The 21,157-nt window shown below is 47.3% G+C and overlaps 7 protein-coding genes across 7 annotated transcripts; 2 read left to right on the top strand and 5 right to left on the bottom strand.

The window, feature by feature from the left end:
• Positions 1–1,737: 1,737 nt before the first annotated feature.
• N7496_000323 (ankyrin) lies at positions 1,738–2,208 on the top strand (the record flags this gene model as incomplete). Its single annotated transcript, XM_056693254.1, has 1 exon — positions 1,738–2,208. The coding sequence occupies one exon, from the start codon at positions 1,738–1,740 to the stop codon at positions 2,206–2,208; it is 471 nt and encodes a 156-aa protein (XP_056559983.1).
• Positions 2,209–3,188: 980 nt separating this feature from the next.
• N7496_000322 (ankyrin repeat domain-containing protein) lies at positions 3,189–3,959 on the top strand (the record flags this gene model as incomplete). The annotated part of the gene is made up of 1 exon (XM_056693253.1): positions 3,189–3,959. The coding sequence occupies one exon, from the start codon at positions 3,189–3,191 to the stop codon at positions 3,957–3,959; it is 771 nt and encodes a 256-aa protein (XP_056559982.1).
• A 629-nt stretch (positions 3,960–4,588) lies between these two features.
• N7496_000321 (GNAT family N-acetyltransferase) lies at positions 4,589–5,083 on the bottom strand (the record flags this gene model as incomplete). The annotated part of the gene is made up of 1 exon (XM_056693252.1): positions 4,589–5,083. One exon carries the CDS (start codon positions 5,081–5,083, stop codon positions 4,589–4,591), a length of 495 nt encoding a protein of 164 aa, XP_056559981.1.
• A 2,085-nt stretch (positions 5,084–7,168) lies between these two features.
• N7496_000320 (flavin monoamine oxidase family protein) lies at positions 7,169–8,737 on the bottom strand (the record flags this gene model as incomplete). The annotated part of the gene is made up of 2 exons (XM_056693251.1): positions 7,169–8,091; positions 8,152–8,737. 2 exons carry the CDS (start codon positions 8,735–8,737, stop codon positions 7,169–7,171), a joined length of 1,509 nt encoding a protein of 502 aa, XP_056559980.1.
• A 1,553-nt stretch (positions 8,738–10,290) lies between these two features.
• N7496_000319 (uncharacterized protein) lies at positions 10,291–10,743 on the bottom strand (the record flags this gene model as incomplete). The annotated part of the gene is made up of 1 exon (XM_056693250.1): positions 10,291–10,743. One exon carries the CDS (start codon positions 10,741–10,743, stop codon positions 10,291–10,293), a length of 453 nt encoding a protein of 150 aa, XP_056559979.1.
• A 1,043-nt stretch (positions 10,744–11,786) lies between these two features.
• Positions 11,787–13,761, bottom strand: N7496_000318 (uncharacterized protein; the record flags this gene model as incomplete). Its single annotated transcript, XM_056693249.1, has 5 exons — positions 11,787–12,123; positions 12,178–12,270; positions 12,601–12,894; positions 12,960–13,246; positions 13,318–13,761. 5 exons carry the CDS (start codon positions 13,759–13,761, stop codon positions 11,787–11,789), a joined length of 1,455 nt encoding a protein of 484 aa, XP_056559978.1.
• A 4,553-nt stretch (positions 13,762–18,314) lies between these two features.
• N7496_000317 (uncharacterized protein) lies at positions 18,315–21,137 on the bottom strand (the record flags this gene model as incomplete). Its single annotated transcript, XM_056693248.1, has 2 exons — positions 18,315–19,481; positions 19,668–21,137. 2 exons carry the CDS (start codon positions 21,135–21,137, stop codon positions 18,315–18,317), a joined length of 2,637 nt encoding a protein of 878 aa, XP_056559977.1.
• Positions 21,138–21,157: the final 20 nt, after the last annotated feature.

The raw sequence follows: 21,157 nt of genomic DNA, 5'->3' as shown, positions 1-21,157 counted from the left end.
TCGTTTGTCTTGCGGCCCTGGTGAAAGTGATTGACATTTCTTTGCAGCCCGGCTTCACCGGCATCGAGGACCTCCTCTTCTCACAATAGGTGATGCAGTTACATCCTTTCTAGAATAACCCGACGAGATAACGTCAGGAATATGTTAGGCTTCATGGATACACATCAAAAGGGGAAGGTGGATGCTCTTTCCTTTAGTACTAGAAGGTGCACCATCGTCTATTATATATTAGCATCTTCTTCCGCGAAGATGGTGATATAATTATTAGCGAGGGAAGGTATGTTAATTGCTATTGCCGTAACAGGGAAGACCGGTCTAATATTTAAACAACTTGTCTGTTGATAGGATAGCTATCTCGACTACTAGGTAGTACGACTAGCCCAACCATAATATTCTAGCCTACAGACCCCGGAATATTAGATACAGGTTAGACGTATGAATCACCCATATAGCTTCGATCCTTTCTAAAGCCCTAGAAGTCCCCAGAAAGCCATCTTGCATAAACATTGGAAATCCTCGACAGTCGAAAAAGATATCACGGTTCGGCTATCCGCCACACATCAACACTTGGGAAAGATGGAGAGTTCCAGGCCAGGCCAGAATTTGAATTCATCAGATAAGCGTATTGTAACTACTGTTTAACTCTAACTCATTTAAGCTTCTCGGGATCATGCGCCACTAACCTACCCAGAACTTACCGACGTAACATTGATAGTATATTATTACAAGCTCTCCGAGATCGACTAGAACATAGCGACCCACTGAAAACCAAATTTTTGGAAAGATGTAGGTAGTCTAGGCACCGAGACTAGGTTCTATTGTTCTATCATCTAGTAACACCTATAACAACGTCCTACTAGTCCCATTCAGGACTTTCCGAATGGAAATTTCCGTAATTTTCAGACCCACACTTTACCTTGGCATTCTGCCCCATTTGGAACCATTCTCCCCCATCTCCACCCCTGCCTTGCGAACGCTTACGGTAAGTGGGTGCTGTGGGCGACACATTTGACTCTGACCGCCTCAGCGAGCCAATGGCTGGGGCGACTCGCTGGGGCCCCACGCGAGGCGGGACACATGCGTGAGAATCACACCTTAGCGTGCTCCTAGATCGAATTTCAATAACAAGCCGAAGACAAAGTACTGTAGCAAGCGCAGAGGTGTAAGCATTCCAGGTCTTTTATTTCTGGACAGGAGTTGGCACCGCCGATTTCCTGCATCGTGCTGGTCGAATCACGGCTGCAGCCGACCACACCTGGCTATCTCCATGACTGCGTATTCGATACCGCCCCATGCTAGCTGCTGCCCAGTGCTCTCATATTACAATAATTAACAATAAAGATGAGTCTCTTCCACATCAATCATCATGCCCCTGAGTTGCGTGTGGCAGCAGTGGTTATTCGAATCGCCGCCACTTCCCACGGCTGGCGCTCTCTGCTTCTCTACCCTTCTACCTTCTACTTTCCCATCCGACTTCCGCGCTTGCTTTCTTATTTTTTTTTCTTCTTCTCTGTTGGTTCTAGGGGCACCCCCGCACCCTACGTTCAGGGTGCTACATGCCAATATCCGCAGCGAGCAGCAGCTGAATCCGCCTAGCAACCCACGTCTCAGTTGTCTCAGTACATTATTCTACGTTAGTCAGGTTACAGAAGGAATCCTGTCTGCGAAAGTGGAGTTCGACCGAAATGCAAGCAACTATCAACCACCGCCACTCCTCTTCCAATTCGGACACTGGCCATGGAACCTCTTTCGGCTGTAGCGAGCGTGGCCAACGTTGCGGATGCCGTCGTGAAGCTGAGTAGTGCCATATCTCAGTTCAGGCAGGACTACAAACTTGCGGACGAGGAGCTAGACATCGCTCGGAACCATGCACTGCTGTTGAAGGAGGAAATCGCAGCATTGGAATCCCGAAGCTCATGGAACTACACACCGCCTCGTAAATCGACTAAGGGGCTTAGTGATTTTGACCCAGCCGCTGAGACCAGCCCCCTGGGCATAGATGAGTCTTCCTTCGCCAGGGCCATGTCGACTGCCCGTGGCCTACTCTCCGACATTGAGTCCGCTTTCCCCCTTCGCTCTGAGCCACACACTTGGAGGAGCAAAGTGAGGTGGGCTATCAAAGACAAGAAGGTTCTTGCACGGCTAAAGGAGCGACTGCAATCTGCGGAGAGCACCTTACAAGGGATTATATCTATGGAGCAATTGTAAGCCCTACCCTTCTACCCTGTGTAGGGGCAGAGAATGGACCGACATTTGTTAACGGTGCTTCTTGAACCAAGACGAGTCAGCGAAACGGTCTGCCGACTTCTTTTTCAGCAGCAATATACCATGGACAGAATCGAAAAGGGTCAAATCATGGGCGAAAAAGTTATCAACATGGCCGTAGTCGACAAACCCAGCCCCCGTTACCCGCATGCGGTCATTCAAGTTCAGCTCAATGAACTTCAACAGATGTCATATCGGTCAGCCCAAGTCATAGGTAATAATCCTAACAAGCCAGTATCTCGGACCGCAAGATTCAATAGATTGGGTATCTCTGCCCAGGTAGTCACAATACCCAACAAAGACGAAGGTATCAGTTATCGAGCTAGAATACATGTGTCACTCCTTGGCAGGATATACTCTGTCCAACTGCAAATGTCTTTGCAGGACTTGTCCCTGTACCCAACAATGCATGTCCGCAACATTGTGCCAGCCGATTCTGAAATTGCGACCGCATGTAAGGCTGGAGATTTCAACCGCGCTCGCCAACTATTAACAAGTGGCTCGGCTCATGGGAGTGATGTTACTCCTTCGGGATGGCCGATGCTCGACGTTAGTGTGCAAACCCACCCCCATACTAAATATGTATATTAATGCTGTGAATAGTACGCCATTGAGAGCGGATCTGCTAGGCTCGTCCGCTTGCTTCTTGACCATGGAGCTGAGCCCGATTTGGCATATGGGGAGCACAACATGTGAGTCAAGTCTTACACCTATAGACCTCTACCCACCAGGAAATGAGAGCCGATGCTAAGATGTAATGTCATAGGACGGCTTTGCAATCGTCCTTTCTCCGAGGGGAGCTTAGTATCGCAAGGGTACTCCTCAGTCAGGGGGCAGATATCGAACACGTCGATAATGATGGTTATTCGGTACTCTCCTATTTGTGGGTTAACGATGGACGTATGGACAAGTCAGCCGATTTCATGCGCCTCTGTATAGCAAACAGTTTCTCCGAAATCAATGCCTGCGACAGTAGAGGGTGGATGCCTCTTCACCGGGCAGCTGCAGTCGGCACGCCAGAAGATGTCGAAGCGTTCCTAAGGCTTGGAGCATCGCTTGAAGTTAGAGCGGACTGGTACGGCTGGACGGCGCTTTTCTTTGCTGCATCGCACGATAATGTCGAGACATTCAAGACGATTGTCCAACATTCAGGAGCCGGTGTCTTCGGGTCCCTCGACGGAGATGGATGGAACCTCTTGCATTGCTGCACATATTTTGGTGCTCCTCGCGTCATGAGACTGGTGTTGCAGAGTGGCATTGACATAAACCAAAAATCGCTCCCCGCACCACTTCCCGAAGACCCGGAATTATCCTATAAAGAGCTGACTGCCTTCGATATTGCCATCTATATGGGGCCCAACAGATACAAAATGTTCATGGATGCCCTAGCTGACACAGGCCGGGAAGTGGAGCTAGAAGGCAGTGATGATGTCTTCTGGGATGCGGCCAATGTAAAAACGGGGCCTGATGACCCTCCAAATCAGGGTGAAAGCGAAAAGGGGACTTCTGATACAATGTACGGTGCCGAGGATTTTGATGATAGGTGGGCACTGCTGCACTGGGCATCCTATAACGGCTCGCCCAAGGTGCAAAGACTCCTCCTCTTGAAGGGAGCAAACCCGGAACACCTAGATGCTATTATGATGGAGGATAACCGGACCTTATTGCCAGCGAGTCCTTTTGAGGGGCGATGAAATTTTTGGCCGGTGTTCAACGGCATCTTCTATGTATATCCGGGCCAAGATATTTGTTAACATGTGGATGTTGTGTGGTAAACTAACTAGTTATGTGGTGAAAGACCTACTTACCTAAACCCCCACATTCTGGGTCTTTTAAAGGAGATCTATCAGATTGATCCTCAACGATCCCGCATTGAATTGCCTACCTAGGCAGCAGACTGCGTAACACTCCAAGATGATTTCTAATTTTCTTGATATTTCATGTGAACTTTTGCTATGTTCTTGAGTTATCAATACTGGTATGTTCCCTAGTTAGAAAGAACAGGTGTGGCATCGTTGTTGTTCATAAAAAAGCTCCCGGGACTTCCAGTCGCTCAATGATAGTGAGAAAAGAGTGGTCTTCGTTATGGTTATGGGTGGGATCAGTCACCACAATCGCAAATCCACGAAGCTACGATTTTATATCGTGACGATGATGCAATGTAAAACTAAACTTGATGAGTGACGAACGTGAACAGAGCAAACTAATGACGCGTAAAAAGCTCAGTATTCTACCATCTGTGTATCCTCAATGTTGACTCCAAGTGGACATTGCTTTCAGTGCGATATCATCAAAAAAGATTCTGCCACCATGCAGCGGTATCCTATTGACCGTTCGACCGCGAGAGATAGACAGCGTCCTCCCCGTAGTCACGTAACTTCTCCCGGAGAGCTTCATCCACCAGTACTGGCACAAAGCCAAAGCGGGCCCAGAACGATTCAGTGCCATAGACAGAGACTAGGGAGGTCGCTGGGTAGCGCTTGGCGACCACGAGAAGCCGGCCGATGCATGAGGCTGCGAGGCCACGTCCACGGAATCTGGGTAAAATAGCGACGTCATGGATGTAGTATTGGTCTGCATCGGAGGCTATTTCCCCAAGCAGGCTATCTAGGGCGGGCGGCTGGCACTGTCGAATTGGGTGCGAAATAGCATAGCCACATACATGGCCATCCTCCTCGAGAACCAGGCAGCCCTCTGGGTAGAGCTTGACGCGCTCAGCAAAAACTGGGGCACTTTCTGGCAAGCCTGGATGAACCTCATCTGCAACACACATAAGGCCCTCGATATCACGGGCGGTCAGGTTGCGCCAGACAGCCATTGTTGGCCTGTGTCTCCCAGGAAGGCGGGGGCAGAGATGCGAAACGGACAGACGAGATGATTAACGCGTGAGCAGTAACTGGCCGCTAATACGTGCTCTGATCTTTTCTGTGAAACATCCAATAATAAATATAACTTGATTGGTGGCTGGTGACAAGCGACGGAGGGTATCTACCTACCTAATAGAGTACCTAATAGATAACTATGTTAAATCTAGCCCAGAATTCACTCAGTTCAATGCTTAGTTGTGACCCACTCTTGGGTCAGAATAGACACGGCTTCACGAAAGACTTCTAGGTTGCCTTGAGGGCACACCCTAGCGTTGGTCAGGCAGCGGATGCGGCTGGCACACGTTGAGCCTAGAGATACACGTTCGAGGTATCTGGCAGCGTGTGAGACTAGCCGCCTGCCAGCGTTTTAGGACGGGCGTGGAAAAGAGACAGTCAGCTGCATACACAATGGTCTAATTGTGAAGAGTGACTCGAAGTAGAGGAAGATGGATTTTACGTGTCGAAAGAAATGGAGGGAAATCCAGAGACGGCGAACGATCCCCTTCGCCGTCACGTGAAGCCATTTTAGCGCACTTTACCAACGTATTATATTAACGCGTTATAATTGACTACAGGTCATTCGGCCTTGCTGACCTGAGTTCTGGGCTGGTGGCTGATAAGTTAGCACGCATGCGATGCATAAGGCGTCCGCACCCTCTATACTCTCTATCAGCTTTGCTTCACCTTATTCGGTTAATAAAATCTACAGGAGGGTAATGAGGATCATTACAAAAGTCCTTGCCTGCCAAACCACTAGTAGTTTTGTCCCTTCTGTATTCTAGCGTTAGTCTAGTGGTATTTTCCGCCCCATTTGGATTCGACATCTGCCCCTCCTGTTCACCTACCTTCTGAGGAAGGAAAAGCCAGCGGGTAGTCTGACAAAGCAGAAAACACAAGAGATTCAGTGATGGAGGATGAGCAGCAATCATGATGCTAAGGCGAACAGAACGGAAGATATCAATTAACCGCCATATTGAGATGAAAACGAGAAAGTGTGGATGCAATCTACGATCTCTAGCAATGTAGAGAGTATCCAGGTTTGGAGCCTCAGGCATAAAGAGTTCAATCAAAACAAAATCCTTTTTGGTCACTTATCAGATGTTTTCTCCAGTACACTGCTGGCCTCTTGAAATTGTGGCTGAGAAACAAGGAGCTGATACCATGATAGATCGGATGAATCACGAACTTGAACTTATCTGTATGGAGCAACGGGAGTCGATGGCTTAATCTTCGACAGCTTCCCTGATCAAAGCCTACTTAGTGTTGGAATTCCCGAAATGAAAAGTTTTCTAGAAGTAAAGCTAAAAGAAAGATTGGCTGTTATAGATACGTGATTAAAATTCTTATCCCAAGGCTTTTGCTCTCTGATAAAGTATACACAATCAAAAGGTTTAGTACACTTGTGCACGAGGATAAGGCCCCAGTTTATACGTAATTTATTTGGTCAATATGATCACGCTTGGCTTTTCAGTGCCCATTTTGGAACGACGCTGGTGCCGGCTTCGTTCCGTATTTGAAATGTCTCGCGGCCATGCGTGATCGAGTTCAAGCGTATTTTCGACAGTTTAAATGATATGAAGTTACCTCGTTTTGTTAGGGGGAAGTCGATTCAGGTGGACCAAAGATCTCATCTGAGTATCTCTTGTTGAGAGGTTGGTAACGGCAATTATCGAGAGCACGATTTTCAGGGCAACAGGATCAGGTAAGTTTCCTTCTGCGGATGATGTAAATAATAAGGATACATTCATCCATGGTCTTGACATCTAGTCTCACTCGTGGAGTTACCATAGATCTCCTCCACTTTGCCTATAATTTCTCAGCGCAGAGCTTTGATCCCACATCCGCACATGCACGTGTACGGAACGTGCGGCCCATCTTCCCATGGTTCGGAGCCGTTCGGCAGTAGTTGACACTCTTTGGGTCATTAATCTTTTTGGAAAAACATCATGAAAGGGCTAAGTTCTTCACTTGAGCATTGACGGTCCTTCTAGCTGAAAGATGAATCCCACAAAAGTGAATTTCCCCATGGATAAGCTTTATATGTCTGTCGTGATCCCATAACGGTGGGATACTCTCTTCGCAACCTCCTCTCCGCTCCAGTATGCACCTGTGACGGTACCAAGCCCACCAGGAGGCGATGTATGTTCGCCGGCAAACCAGATGCCTCGATCTTGCCCCATGCCCTCTCGGAGTGCTTCAAAATACTGTGCACCATCTCCAGATCCAACTGGCAGATTGGAAAATGACCCGTAGCCCGCGAGTTCGTCGTTTTGCCAATCCGTCGACCAATATTCCGAGGGTTTACAGTCAGGCGAAATAGGATCGTAATGGGGCAATTGAGAATAATATGGCCGAAAATGGTTATCAAGAATCCGGTAGTACTCACTGGAATCCCGCTTCAGACCTCGGATGAGCCCAGTTATATGCCTACCCCACTGCCCATAAATGAAGAACATGACAACGGGCTGTGAGAATCGCCCTGGCAGGCCTGATAAAGAGATAATCTCTACTCGCCACTTTGCGGGATTCGTATCAGCTGCATAATTAGGACGAAGATAGAGAGATTCAATGGGGAAAGACGGCCTCTGCGTCCCTTCGGATTCATATCCATGGGACACATTCACTGCTGATACCCGGGCATCCCAAAATGCGCTAGGAAACTTAACGAAGACCTTGTCAAGATTTCCGTATCCGAGGCTGTGGATCGCACTCGATACCGTCGGTGACAAGGGCGGCGAGAAGACATGCTCATTACGCTTCAGCCAGCCTAATGGCGCTGTAACGACTACATCATTGAAGGAACATCGGAATCCATCACGTGCTTCGATCTCAACGATATCATTTTGGCTGTTTGTTATCCGTGTGACCTCACAACCGAGTCGTAGGGTAGCCTTGTTTGCCACCGGGAGCAAAAGACGGTGCAGAATGTCTTTGAAGGTCGAAGCCACGAACAAGTTGTCTAGATTAAAAGCCAGTTAACGCTAGCTCGTCAAAGTTGGTATAAAGAAGTCAAACCAACCTCCTTCTAAACCTGCATCCAGCCACAAGTTCTTGAGGCTCTGGTTTTCGCACTCGTCCCCCATAAAAGCTCCCCACATCTCGACGATTTGCAACATCAATGCCTCATAGGCGTCTGGATGTTCAGCTTTGCAGCGTCTTCTCCCGACTTCTTCACGGAAAAAGTCCATCATCTTTGAAGAGTCAGGAAGTGACACGGCCTCCTGCCTGCTCTTTTCCATTGCCATCTCTAGGACCTCCCATACTTCTTCGTAGTGATCCCTTGCTGTGTCATGATCGAGCCAGTTCCCATTGGGTCCACAGATGGAGTAAACAGCGCCACACCCCACGGTGGTGGCTTCCGCTTTCTCTGCAAGAGCCACAAAGGGGTTGCCCTGTGTCCCATGGATCCAACTGGCGCCAACATCAATTGGAAGACCGAACTGAGTGCTCTGGTGAACTCGACCGCCAATACGGTCTCGGGCTTCGAGGACTGTGACACTGAAGCCTGCGGCAGTGAGTAGCCCGGCAGCTCGAAGCCCGCTCACGCCCGCTCCTATGATGCAGACCTCTCTGGGGTAGTCATGGAGACCGCCCTGTACACGCATTTCTTGAATGGCCGGATCGCGGGACGTTGATAAGAGATCATCGAAGCGCCTCTAAGGTTGCAATATCCCCTAGATCCTTCTGGGAGAGTCGTTCTATAAGTTTTATGTTGCTTAAGACTAGACCAAAAATGTGTCGGAGGCAAATTCTTAGTCTATATGCCCATTTTCTATTTCGACACCCTTGTCTCGAACAGCCAGCAGGGTCGTACTCGGGTGCAACTACCCAATAGGAATAAACGAAAACTCTTAAGACCTCGGCACGGCCCACAAATATGTACAGTGGCGCCGCAAAAGTCTGAGTCTAGTCTTTGTATGGTAAGTGCTAGTCTACTACAAGAAGGCGGTCAATAAGGGGTGGTCTCAGACTTTTGCGGCGCCACTGTATGTAGCCTATGAAAGAGGCTACATACGAGTAAATACGCCGTATCTCGTAAGATTTGTATACAGTACGGCCCTGTATTTGAACTGTTTTTGGTAGGTAGTGCCGAGGTCTACTCTAATTCCTAGAACTATCTGGCGGTTGGCTTTTTAACTAAATAATATGCGGAACATACGCTGTTGATATCAAAAGTGCCACTTGTGTGGACCGAGCACCTGTATGACACCTTTTACATGGGAAATGGTTGTGGTGACTATAATGTGTCCTGTCTTCTCTTACAGTAGTATCTCGTAAGTAATAGTTGGTGTTCGGAGAAAACCGCGACCAGGCCCTCGCAGGTACAGAGGCAAGAGCATCGCTGATGGCCCAACGAATTCTATCTACGGAGATCCATCAAAAAGTATTGTGCAATGTACGTAGAATTGATTAACTAGTATCGCTAAAGATGTCAGCCCATGTGTATGTGCAATACCCCGCTTTGTTGTCGGAGCAAAGCTGTTCCGGTCCGTCAGTGTATTTAGTTACCAGTATCCACTAGTCCAAATACCATCGTTTTTGCCCCTTTCCAACATTTGTTACCCCTCCATCACCTGCCCCATCAAGAACTCTTTCCACCAGGAGATCCCTAATTCATTAACCAATCTTATCTATCTTTGGCTAGATCTCATCGATCTCAGATTTGGTCTTCATCGTTCCTTAATAATTTTTGGATGGACCTCCGTAATAGAAAAAAAACATACAACAGCCAAAAGTATGGCCGGGCTCACCTAGCGCCCATCGTTCGGTGCTAGGCGCCTCGCCGCTTTACCCAGGCGGGCTCGGAGTCTGCAGAAATAAACACTAGGAGTCTAGCGCTTGTTGATGATGGTACCTGGCAGAAGGAGACACATCCTAGCTATCTCAGAAGTTACCTCACTGAACAGACTTGATGGAGAGATATCGTGGCACTAAATTAAGCTGGCTTCCCCTTGTTTAAATATTTCACCTAAGCAGCTAGGACACGCTACTTACTATCCACTCAAGCGCTGAAGACTAATTAATATATACCCTCCAAGCCGCCATGGCCTCGCAGCAATCTAGTGAACAATGTCACTCTGCTACCTTCTCTACTGCCTTCCCATCCTGAACAACCTCTTTCTTAACACCCGACAGAAGAGAAGATGCTTCGCATCCCCTACCACCTCTTCGGTGGAAGGGTGGGTGTAGACTTAGCAGGCGCATTCTCAGTATACGCGGCGACGCAGGAACTGCGATCCTCCCACTCACACACCACAGAACCCCACGGGGTACTCGACCACTGCGTGACAGCGCGATCCAACGGCCGGCTGAAGAAGGCAAAGCCCTCACCAGTACAGTCTGTTGACCTGAAGACAGAGCATCGCTGAGTCCCACAGTTCCATCTATCTACTTCGATCCTCGTTGCCTGGGATGACGAGATGTTGGTGCAGTAACTGTTCTGCCAGGCGTCTGTGAGCCAGGTTACGCCGATTGTGTTGCGGGTGGTGTAGTCCGAGAGGAGGAGCCGGGTTTCGGGGTCTTCGCGCTCAGATATGCTTTCGTCCCAGGCTAGGGTAGTTGGGGCCAGGAGGGCGAGGAAGGTGGTTGTTATTAGGGTGATGAGCTTCATGGTTGGTTGGTGGTAAAGGCTGAGGGGGGTTAGTGTTAATAGACAAGGTGGATGCCAGCAAGGAGTTTGTAGGGAATCAAACTCACAAGGATATAGATGTATAGTTTGTCTGTAAAGAGGATATTGTTAACACGGTGATGTTCCATTTCTTTTTAGTCTTTTATAAGTTTCCATACGGCCGTAGCCATGTAAGATTCCATAACAATCACCATTCGGGCACAGCTACGGCCGTTGATCTGCCAGTTTAATTTAAGCTGATATGTGCTCCTTAGTAACCGGAAGCATATCGCAGGACTGACACTGGTTTCAGAATCACCATAGAGGGAAAAGCCTTTCCGTATGTATTTTTTTGGCAGAACTTTCTACACCGGACATATTTGAGGGTTCGATCTGGATAAGATCGGTGACTCGGAATTGACCACGCTCAAAAGACATGAATTTGAAACCAATAACTTCAATCTGGTCTGTATCTTTGGGGTTTTTATGAACGGCTGCAGGGTTAGGCGGCTCATAGTGGATCGGTTGTTCCCCGGCCAGTGTTGGAGTGCTTAAGTCATGTCTAGTCACACCTCTTGCATGCGCTGGAAGGCACGGATATATATAAATTGGCGATCGATGGTCTGATTGATGGGTTCTCCAGATAACCCTAACCCCGGGATCAAAAACCCGACCAACTTTTTCCTTATTAAATATCTCTCAAAATTCATTTATTTTCAAGTCATAAAAAATTCGACATACCATGAAAATCTTCAGTCTCTACGCCTACTCAAACCAAATGGGATGCATAGCCCCCCGGGAAAGTGGAGCTATACCTAAGAAGCCAACCCTAAATGGTATGCAATGTATACCAGCTACCCCTGTGGGGCAGGGTGGCTTGGTCGACTAGGAATTACGTCATGCCTCATATAGGCACCCCATATTCATCGTCTCACCTTTCAAGGGTTATTTTTTTTTTTTTTGGAAAAGAAGGGAGAAAGTGAGGACCATCAAGGGTGGTCAGATTGTGAAGCTAAATGGTACGTTCTATCGATAGCTTGGAGGAACTAAACAGACACGATTTTCCTGTGAGTAGGAGCATATGAAGAGCACGTCTCAGGGTTGACAAGGCCAATTGGGACCACGGTTGTTGTAAGAAGACTAGAAACGATGTTAGCCGCATCATATAAGTGGAAATACTTTGGCTGTCTCACATCTTTAGTTTCGAGCATTGAAAACATAGTGTCAAAAGTGCAAGTAGGGATATTAAAGAACCCTGGGGTTCTGACACCATCTTGTAGGGGGAATGGATTGGTATTGATTTGTCCATTGTCAATGATATTTGTGGTATTGGGCATCTGGTACCCTGGTTGACCGCCGTTAGCCATGAAGCCGGTATAGGAGCTAGGATAGCATATGTTAGTATTTTTTTAGTATATCCAAGTCATTCCAACTTACCTAATAGCAATATCGTCAATGGTCAACCCTCCCCACGTCCCGCTGTCACCAGTGAGAGTATTTGTGTCGCCTCCCGGTAGGTACTCCGGGACACTGCAGAGAGGTCAGTTGCCTGTAAAATACAGGGGTGATGGAAAATAATGGTGAGTCTTACAATACTATTCTATTTCCTGCCGGTAAGTCTCGAGTTCCTAGAATTCGGCGTAAGCAGGACGGATCATGAAAAGAACACAGAATGAAAAGGGAAAATTACCAAACACATAAATTGTGACACCGTAGATTGCACACGATCTGGCTTTGGGAACATAGTTGTATATATAATCGAACTTAGCGTCGGTATCGCATGGTTGGTTCAGAATACTATAATATGTCTTCAGGTCAGTCGTTTTTCTTAGGGACAACACTAGGACGCGAAATTCATACACCACAGTCGGGTAAAGCTCTGAGGTTAATCTCCAAGCCCTTTCAGCCAATAAGCCATAGAGAGCATGTTCGAAGTCGATTTTAAGGTCTCGATTGTCGATGGTTGAGAGAGTCGAATTAACCCATGTGCCATTGAAGAATAATTCCTCAACGTTGATGGCTGGAGATGCAGAGTCGAAAATACCCTTCTCACTAAAATCCGCTACCATGAGCGAGTAGATTTTCTGCATGGCATTAGTGATTTCCGACAAGGCTGTTCCAAGCTGTCCTTCATTAATTTGCTCTTGCTCAGCGCTGTAGTTTAATAGACGTAAAGATTAGGCTTCGGAATATTTATGCTTCACAGGGTGGATTCTTACGCTGGTAAAAGATCCTTTCCTATAGTTTGAACTCCACTGAGGATACCGACAAAGGCAGAGGTACCTTTGTCTATTCCATTTCCTAGGACCTTGTTTTCAACAAAGCCCGCTTCGAATCCAACATAAGCGTTAAGCACAGAGAGTAGGATATTGCTAATATCAAAAAGGATCTTTTCCATCTCGGAATTGTCCTTGACTGGAGGAGCAAATGTTGATGTAAAAGTCCCAAGCTGTGGGGTTATGTCGGCCTCTGCATCCTTAAGGGCTGTGTTCACATTGCTCCAAAGCTATTGTAGTTCGTCAGTCAGGGAAGCCAGGATATCACGATTGCAGGGAAAGTAAAGTGATGATCACGCACGTTATGAAAATTGGCAAAAGAATTGAGGATCAACCATCCAGCCGGGCTGGTTACAGTCTCACATTTCGAAACACCCGCATTACACGGACTATCGACCAATTGACAATCGTAGTTCTCAGGACCATTGAAGTAATGAGATACCGCTCGAGAGAATGTCTGACTGCCAGCCTGCGAGCTTTGATTATGGTAGTACTGTATCGCCTTTATTAAGGCATTATCTGCTCCCGACTTTTGCCAGCGGGTCGCAGAATCAACAGTAGGATCGCCCACCTCAGAACAGGAAATGCTGGTGGAAGTCGACTTGGGAACTGCGATGAAACCGTCCAGAGGAGTGGCTTTGGCCGGAATATGAGACGACTTGGGAACTGCGATGGAATGATGCGGAGTGGCTTCCGCCGAGAGGAAGGCGAAAATCACGGTTATCACAATGAACGTTATACGCATGATTGTTGTGCAAGATCGAAAAAATAGCAGTGATTGACGTTGGTAAATATGGGGGTAAAAAGATGGTATAAGGATGTTTCTGGCCTTCTTGTTGATACTTTCACCGTTATATTCAGTGCTCATCGGCCTTTTTGTACCACAGCCTCTCGATAAATGAAGCAGTTGAATAGCCTTTACGGCCGAAGCAAGCACTATAAGAATATTGGAAGTAGAGGCTATATTTTTGAAACGGACGCACGAAGTAGATCCTCATGAAAGACTTTGCTCTCGCGCACGCTTAGCTGCGCTTGGCGTAAGCATCCTGGAAGCCCTCGGCATTAACAGGTTGTCCTAATATAGCTAGGTCTAGGGGTTAATGATTATGGTGAGAAGTTCTAGATTCATAGTCGTTCTGACTAGCTGTAGCTTTCGGCCGTAGAATATATTGATGATAATTGTGCTGGAGATGCGACCGGGGGTTTTGTTCCCTCCATTCATAGATTTGGATCCTAGCACGTGGATCTTGCCGCTTGCTTAGTCGTGATTGCGGAGCTTAGCGAAGCTTATATTCCTGCCTGATGTCTTGGATCCGTCGTTGGCAGCTTTATTCGATGGCCTTTATCCCCAGGCTACTTTCGCGGGCCTGAAAGCCCTGAAGACCCATCGCCACCAGGGCCAGAGATGTGTTATCACTGGATGCATATTTGCTTGCCCGCCTTTGGCGGTGATATTTTGAGCGTGCCAGGAGTGCCCAGTCCTCTTGGGGCCCTGTTTCATGGGAGCTGGCAGCATCATTAGACCTACATCCATAAACAACTACTAGTCTTGGGTACTGGGTTATGCACTATATGCGGCCTTATGACCATTTGTCTCCATCTATAAGGAGTTCCCAGAACGTACTCCACCCTAGCATTACAGTGTTAAACTAGGGGTTTAAAATGGAATTAAACCTACAACTGGTTCTGTGTTCGGTAGTTTGCTATGAAATTATTTAAATCGTCGAAATCCCAGATCTGCATTGGAAGATAATACTGTAACTACGGACATGAGAGACCCGCTTGTTAGAAGTTTGAAAGGGCTAAAATACTACCTACCCTAATCGAGAATCATTGAAAACAAAAGTTGAAAACAATCTAGGTTTAATTCAAGCGGCTTTTCACTGATAATTTCACCGAGTTAGGCATCGAAAGCCTATAAGGGACTTAGGTGCCAACGGCCTACATGCTAGATTAGTATGTAGCATACACACCTAGAGTGATTCGAACGCTCATCCAGAGTAAACACTTGACCCATTTCATTCGCACCCTAAATAACCAATATTCATTCCGCCCACTCTTAAAATGCTAATATAAGGTACTCAGACGTCCTCGATGGTCACCAATAGGGCCACTTGGGCCTGTCGAGATTAGTAAAATGCCAAGCAATGGGTTCCTTCTCGCATATCTATGGCTTCGTCAAATTAACATCATTAAAATCACGCCAGATATCCTTCAGAGTGAAGTTGCCACTCGAAATAAACTCATAGAACCGCCAGAATGACCTGGGTGAAATTGATTTTTATCCGCCCATCGTAACCATCCTCGTTAGCTCCCGATAAGGACTAGTTAGGATCAACTGCCCAAATATACCCATAGACCATTTGTGAAGTTTCGGTGCCGTATGATGATCGAGCCTTATCTGTTAACAAGAGAAAGCCGTTGTCAAGAATTCCAGATCTGAGGTCGCCTTTTTCGCGGCGACTTCGAAAATCCCTAGCCATTGAGTTAATACTATCTTCTCACGAAGAATAGGAAGAAATTCTACTAACTGGCGTAGGTAATCTAATTCTTCTTAGACATTATCCTTGGGCTCAAATTCGACAAATTCAGCCTTTTTAATATCTTGAATCTGTTCGAAGCTAGTAACACTATATAAACGCATTTCTAGGACTCCATGGAGAAGTGCCCTGAAATCCTCCTATCCAGCGATACCCTAGTTATGATAGAGAATGAGCCCCTATCTGTTGTGATCGATGATCTTCTGCACCCACTCTTTGGGCATGTGGTCCGGCCTTCGCTGTCTCTCCGCCTCCCACTTCGCGTGATCTTCGTTAAGATGTGTCTTTTCTTTGTCGTATTAAACCTTGTCTGTGTTTCGAAGTGTCTGAAATTCCTCCGATGTAAGAATTGCAGCTTCCCTTGTATCTTCTTGGCTTTTAGGTCGGGCCGCTCATGAAAAAAGAACTGACTGTCCGACACAACCTCATGTTCCCTTAATCGTAGAATGCGAAAACAGTCACCAATCAGACGACACTCTGGGTACGTTAGGGAGTCTGAGGCTATCGCCGCTTTTTGGATCAAGTCTTCGAATGATAAGCCGAGGTACTGGTGGACGTTAGACTGCATCTCATCGAGGGGCGGCCAGTCTATAATCTGGTGTTTTTCCTCAAGTGAGATGTCTCCGGGGAATCGGATTGCTTTTTCCAAGAGAGGCTCTAACCGATAAAACTCATCTGCTGATTTCGCCATTTTGGAGAATAGTGCAAGCTTGACCGGACGTGTAAGTGGAATCAGTGGATACAAGTCTACGAGAGTTGGACCTGGGGTGCCCCAGTATTTATATATGTGGTCGCGCCAAGCTCTTTTTGTGTGCGTATTGAGGGTTCGGTTTTTTTTTTTTTTTGTAAAACTTGATAAATACCTGGTAACCAACTCGTACTCATGGTGATAGTCACTTTTAAACCCCCTTTTCTATGACGCCAGAAAGACAAGCGGATAGAAAGAAAAATGGCGAAAAGGAGGGCAGTGTATCTAATAATATATAAGTCTAGAAAGATCACTCTACGCGAGTTCTGGATCGGCTGATCAAAATAGAGTCCGAAGGTTACCAACCTTGGGAAGCGATTCCGGAGTCTGCTCGAATCGACGGTGTCCGTGTTGAATTTCTACCTGGCGAGAAAAAGGTACAATTTTGGTATCGCCAACCAGCTCCGTGGAATCCGGAGGGCATTTTATATGAATCTTTGGCATGATATAGTGAGATCATCTCTTATTAAGGTGGTTGAAAGTGCCCTCGTTACCTTACCTATATACATACCTCAGGGGCCATCTAAAGAGACTTTGACCTTCTGTCCTCAGAGAAAAGATGCTAATATTTAATAAGAAAACGTGGAACGTATATACATCTAGAGAATCAAGGCAAATCCTACATATAAATAGTCAACTTGATACCCTACATAGATGTGTCGGGAATTATTCCTGATGGTGCGATATTCATTTATACTTTAAAAGTTTAATGGCTTAATCTTGCTTAACTGTTTGTGAGTCGCAAGTCTCCGGATAGTAAAGAGCAATTAAGGTGTGCTTTGGATGTCCAGTTGCAGGTGGGGGGTAGGCGATAGATAAGTCTAACTGGCTCTGCTCTCATTCGGGTTGCTCGACCGGGATAAATAAGATGTGAGGACTCACGATCGATCGACCTCGGGGAATGTGATACAGGGATGGATTTGATATTCCATTATCCTGTACTTGAAGAATTGTCCGCCTGTGAGCGTGGGAGCTAAAGTAGCATCGTGTCTAGCTAATGTACCTATCTCCCTGGTAGGATGGTGCGAAGGTTAAGGCGTCGTTCGTGTGTCAGGAACGAACCTAGTTGAGTCATTTTAGTACAGTACATACATTATATCTTAGCCAAGCTAGAATAGGGAAGGTCATGGATATTAGCCATCCTGAGATCTGACTAAGAAGGAGTCAGAGTGATTTCAACCCCCATAAATTAACAGTTCCTCCTCTTCAGTCGATGATAATCCATATCGAGGAGATCGTGGTATATACGGTAGTGTATGATAGATAATATGAGGTATGCACGTAGGTCCTGAACGCAGTCAAATATCAAAGTACTCGTATTTTTGCTTATTTATCTCGCAGCCCTCTACAGGGCTGTCGGAGGACCGAATTGATCTATTTGGAACCCCCAACAGGCGTACAATAGTTGTACCTCTATAATGTCCGGAATGGCAAAGACATTAATGCATGGAAGCGTTTCTAGAGCGTCTAGAATGGCGTTGACCGGTAAGGTAGAGTTCGCGACTGAGGACGTCATCGCTAACTTGAACGGAGAGGTGTTTGTCGATGGCAGCCGAAATTGCACACAGATTCCACAACCTTGTGGTAAGGACGAAGGTTTAATTTCAGGAACTGTGTTCACGATCACCTCATCAATAAGGTCCACGAAAGTTCCGAATTTTTCTATAAGGAGGCTGGAATCTGATGGCTGGCGGATGAGAATAAGTCCCCCTGACTCTATATGAGGGGCCCTTTTCACGTGTTTTCCCGCAGTAGATGAACGACCCGGAGATGGCGAAGCAACAAACATTGCTTTATCTGTTAAAAGTGACTGAGTCGGTAAAGGCCACGGCGAAGACCAGCTTAAATGAAAGGACATGCTGTCAGTAGACATGCTGAATGCAGTACCGGATATCGCAGCTGTGAAGAACTTTTTAGACTGAGGCACTGTCATGAAAACTGTATTTGCTATCAATATCACACCATGTAGGGGAAAGGATTCCTCAGCTTAGATAACTACCTTTAATTTGGTTAGGTAGTTATCAAGTACTTACCTAAACAACCATCCTCCACTGGCGTAATCGCAGGCGCGGACTGGTTTGGACAAATATTGAGAAAGTTCATTGCAGTTAGTTGGCTGGCTAGAGGTCCAGCACATAGCCGCTGCGTAGGAGAATCATTTGGCTTTTCCCAATAGTAGACACTGTCACATGCCTCATGCATTTCTGACTCAATTCGCAGCGGAATCTGACCCACAGTGCTCCTAAATGGGATTGAGGCTTTGAAGTCTTCGGCCTGACCAGGTGGCACAAGCAGGTAAATGTCCATCCCCTCCTGAAGCACATTGAGCCCCTTTATTGCCAACTGATTTGAAGATGTGCGTACTGACGAACTTCCCTTCATATTGGACAGGCTGCTGCCCGATTTTCTATCCCGATCCACGAATTGTGGACGGGGAAAGAAAGGGGATGAGCCCAGGCGAGCGATAAATGCGCGCATCATGCCGTGTTTATCGGCAACAGCAGCCTCTTCATCCGTTAAAAGAAGAACATGAAAATATGGTTTAATGACCTTTTCGGCCTCCAGAATCTCCATTCCCACAAGTGCCGTATTTTGAAAGCCCAGAATGACTGTGTGAAAGTCTTCGCGATCAAACAGGGGTTCTTCAAGTTCTAGTACCTGCCAACGACGAAGCTGTTTGTAATGTCGCTGAGCTTCTCCGTAAAACCGGTCGCAGATGCGCAAAAAATCTAAAGGATATGCAGTAGGGCCTTCAGAATCTCGTCTTAGAAGGGTCATAACAAGTTCACCCCCGGCAACATTGGCTAGACCATATGAAATGAAGGTCCAGCAGCTCAGGTCTCGCTGCGGTAACCCCGAAGTTCTAGATCTCAGCTGGCCCAAGCTAACGCAGTAGACGAGTACCTTGAGATGAGACCGTGGTGTTTCTAACTCCACCGGCCATGATTGTGAACGTCTCGAGACAAGATTTGACGGTGAACATTTGGGGTTACTTGAAGTACTTGGCTCGGTGCGGGGTTGAGGGGCAGCTGTGGCATTGAAGGGTTTTGGCTCAACACCATGGGCGATCGGCGTGCGGTTTTTGTCTAACCTTGTACGTAGTCGGTTGAGAGCCTCCATCTTCCAAGGAGCGATGACAATGAAACAACCACTATCAAAAGTTGGAACCAAAACATCCTGAAATGAACATAGCGGACTAGCGTGGTCATGCCTCTGACGAGGCCCTGAATACTGCCAAGTGCGCTAAAATTGAGAAGAGCAAATCATTTCGTGCCACGACGCGGATCCCTCGTATTGAGAAGCTCTTCCGCGCACATCACTCACATTGAGTCGTTAGGCTTGGTAATCACCATAAAATCATACTGATTCTGCAAGGTCTTCCAGTTTCTCGAGTACCTCGGATATCAATCTAACGCTCCCAGTATCTTCAACGTGCTCTTGATTCAAACACCATTCAACGGTCTGGCGGTACCGCCGCCCCATCATTAACTCCGTCTCACGAGCTACCTTTCGTAGCGCCTGACTGATTTCCGTGGGATTCATGTCTGGGTGAAGCAGTGGCAGTTTCTCCACACTGGACCATATACCCACCTCCAGTAGAATGACACCAAGACTATAGATATCATGACACATACTGTGCCGTACATGAGCGGAGGGCTGCTGCAGGTCAGGATGTACATAAACCCCTATCTCTAACGGCATACGCCTACGGCGGCCAGGATCAGTGTCACCCTCGCTTGTACGGGCCATCTCAAATCCTACCAGGGCAGGAGATCCGAGGGTCCATTTCATCGGGACTCGCCCATCATCTGGTTGCTCCCTTGCAGGGTACTTTCCCAAAAGAACAATATTCTGAGACCGAATTGCCTTGTGAACCCAACCTAGAGAGTGAACGAAGAAGATGGCAGTGGCTAATTTTCGCGCAAATTCCAGCCGTTCATTGAGGGAATACTTGAGCTTCATCCGCCGCCCATGTGGGTCACGGAGATCCAGAAGCTCTTTGAAGGATATGAAGTTCTCATCACGGTCGATAGGCAATTGGTACAGAAGACCAAAATGTGGCGAGGGTTTCGAGTTATAATAAAACCCCAGGCACCGCAAGAGGCCGGTGGTTGTTGAGTCCAGATAATTGAGCGCTGCCACGAATTCACCCAGCTCGGCCTTTTGACGTTCCAAGGAAATGGCGTCTAGATGTTCCATTTGCGACCGGAATTCCAGTAGGATGTTTCGCCCGTGGAGAAGCCCTAAAGAGAAACGCGACTCTTGCCGGCGGCCCATAGTCTGGACCTGATCAGGTGTCACTAGAAGGGGACCCCAAACGGCCTTCTTTGCAGAAGCAGCTTTCGCTGCAAACCGCTCGATCCGCGTCCTGGTGGCCACGTTTGGGGTCATTGTCTCCTGTGACTCCCCCACAAGCATTACAGCTCGCGCCCGTTCAGGTAGCGCAATTAACCGGAGATCGAGTCTCCTCGCCCATTCATAAAGCTCCTTTTCAAGTTCTTGCACTTCATTTCGCCGCAGAGACCAAGTAAGCCTGCTGAATTCCCTGGACCAGCGACTCTGAGCCTCAAGCTTGGTCTTGCACAATTCCGCGCGCTTCAACAGCGGCCCGAGGTAAGAAATGCTGTCCTCTAGGATCTGTTCATCCTCTGGGCTTAATCCGAGGACCGTGGCTCGTTGCTGTGAGAAGTAGTCGTGAAAGTGCTGAAGAATGCGGGCATCGTACTTGAAACGAGCGACCAGTGATTGAGACTCCCTCCCGAACGCGGCGGCGGCTTCCACAGTCTTCCAGATGACTTCGCAACATAAGGCAGCTGTATTGAATGCATCCATTCGTCCGATATGGGTTATCT

This window comes from Penicillium cataractarum, assembly GCF_028827025.1.
Source record: "Penicillium cataractarum strain IBT 29864 chromosome Unknown utg000001l, whole genome shotgun sequence".
Taxonomy (NCBI): domain Eukaryota; kingdom Fungi; phylum Ascomycota; class Eurotiomycetes; order Eurotiales; family Aspergillaceae; genus Penicillium; species Penicillium cataractarum.
This window is presented reverse-complemented; position numbering and strand designations above follow the sequence as displayed.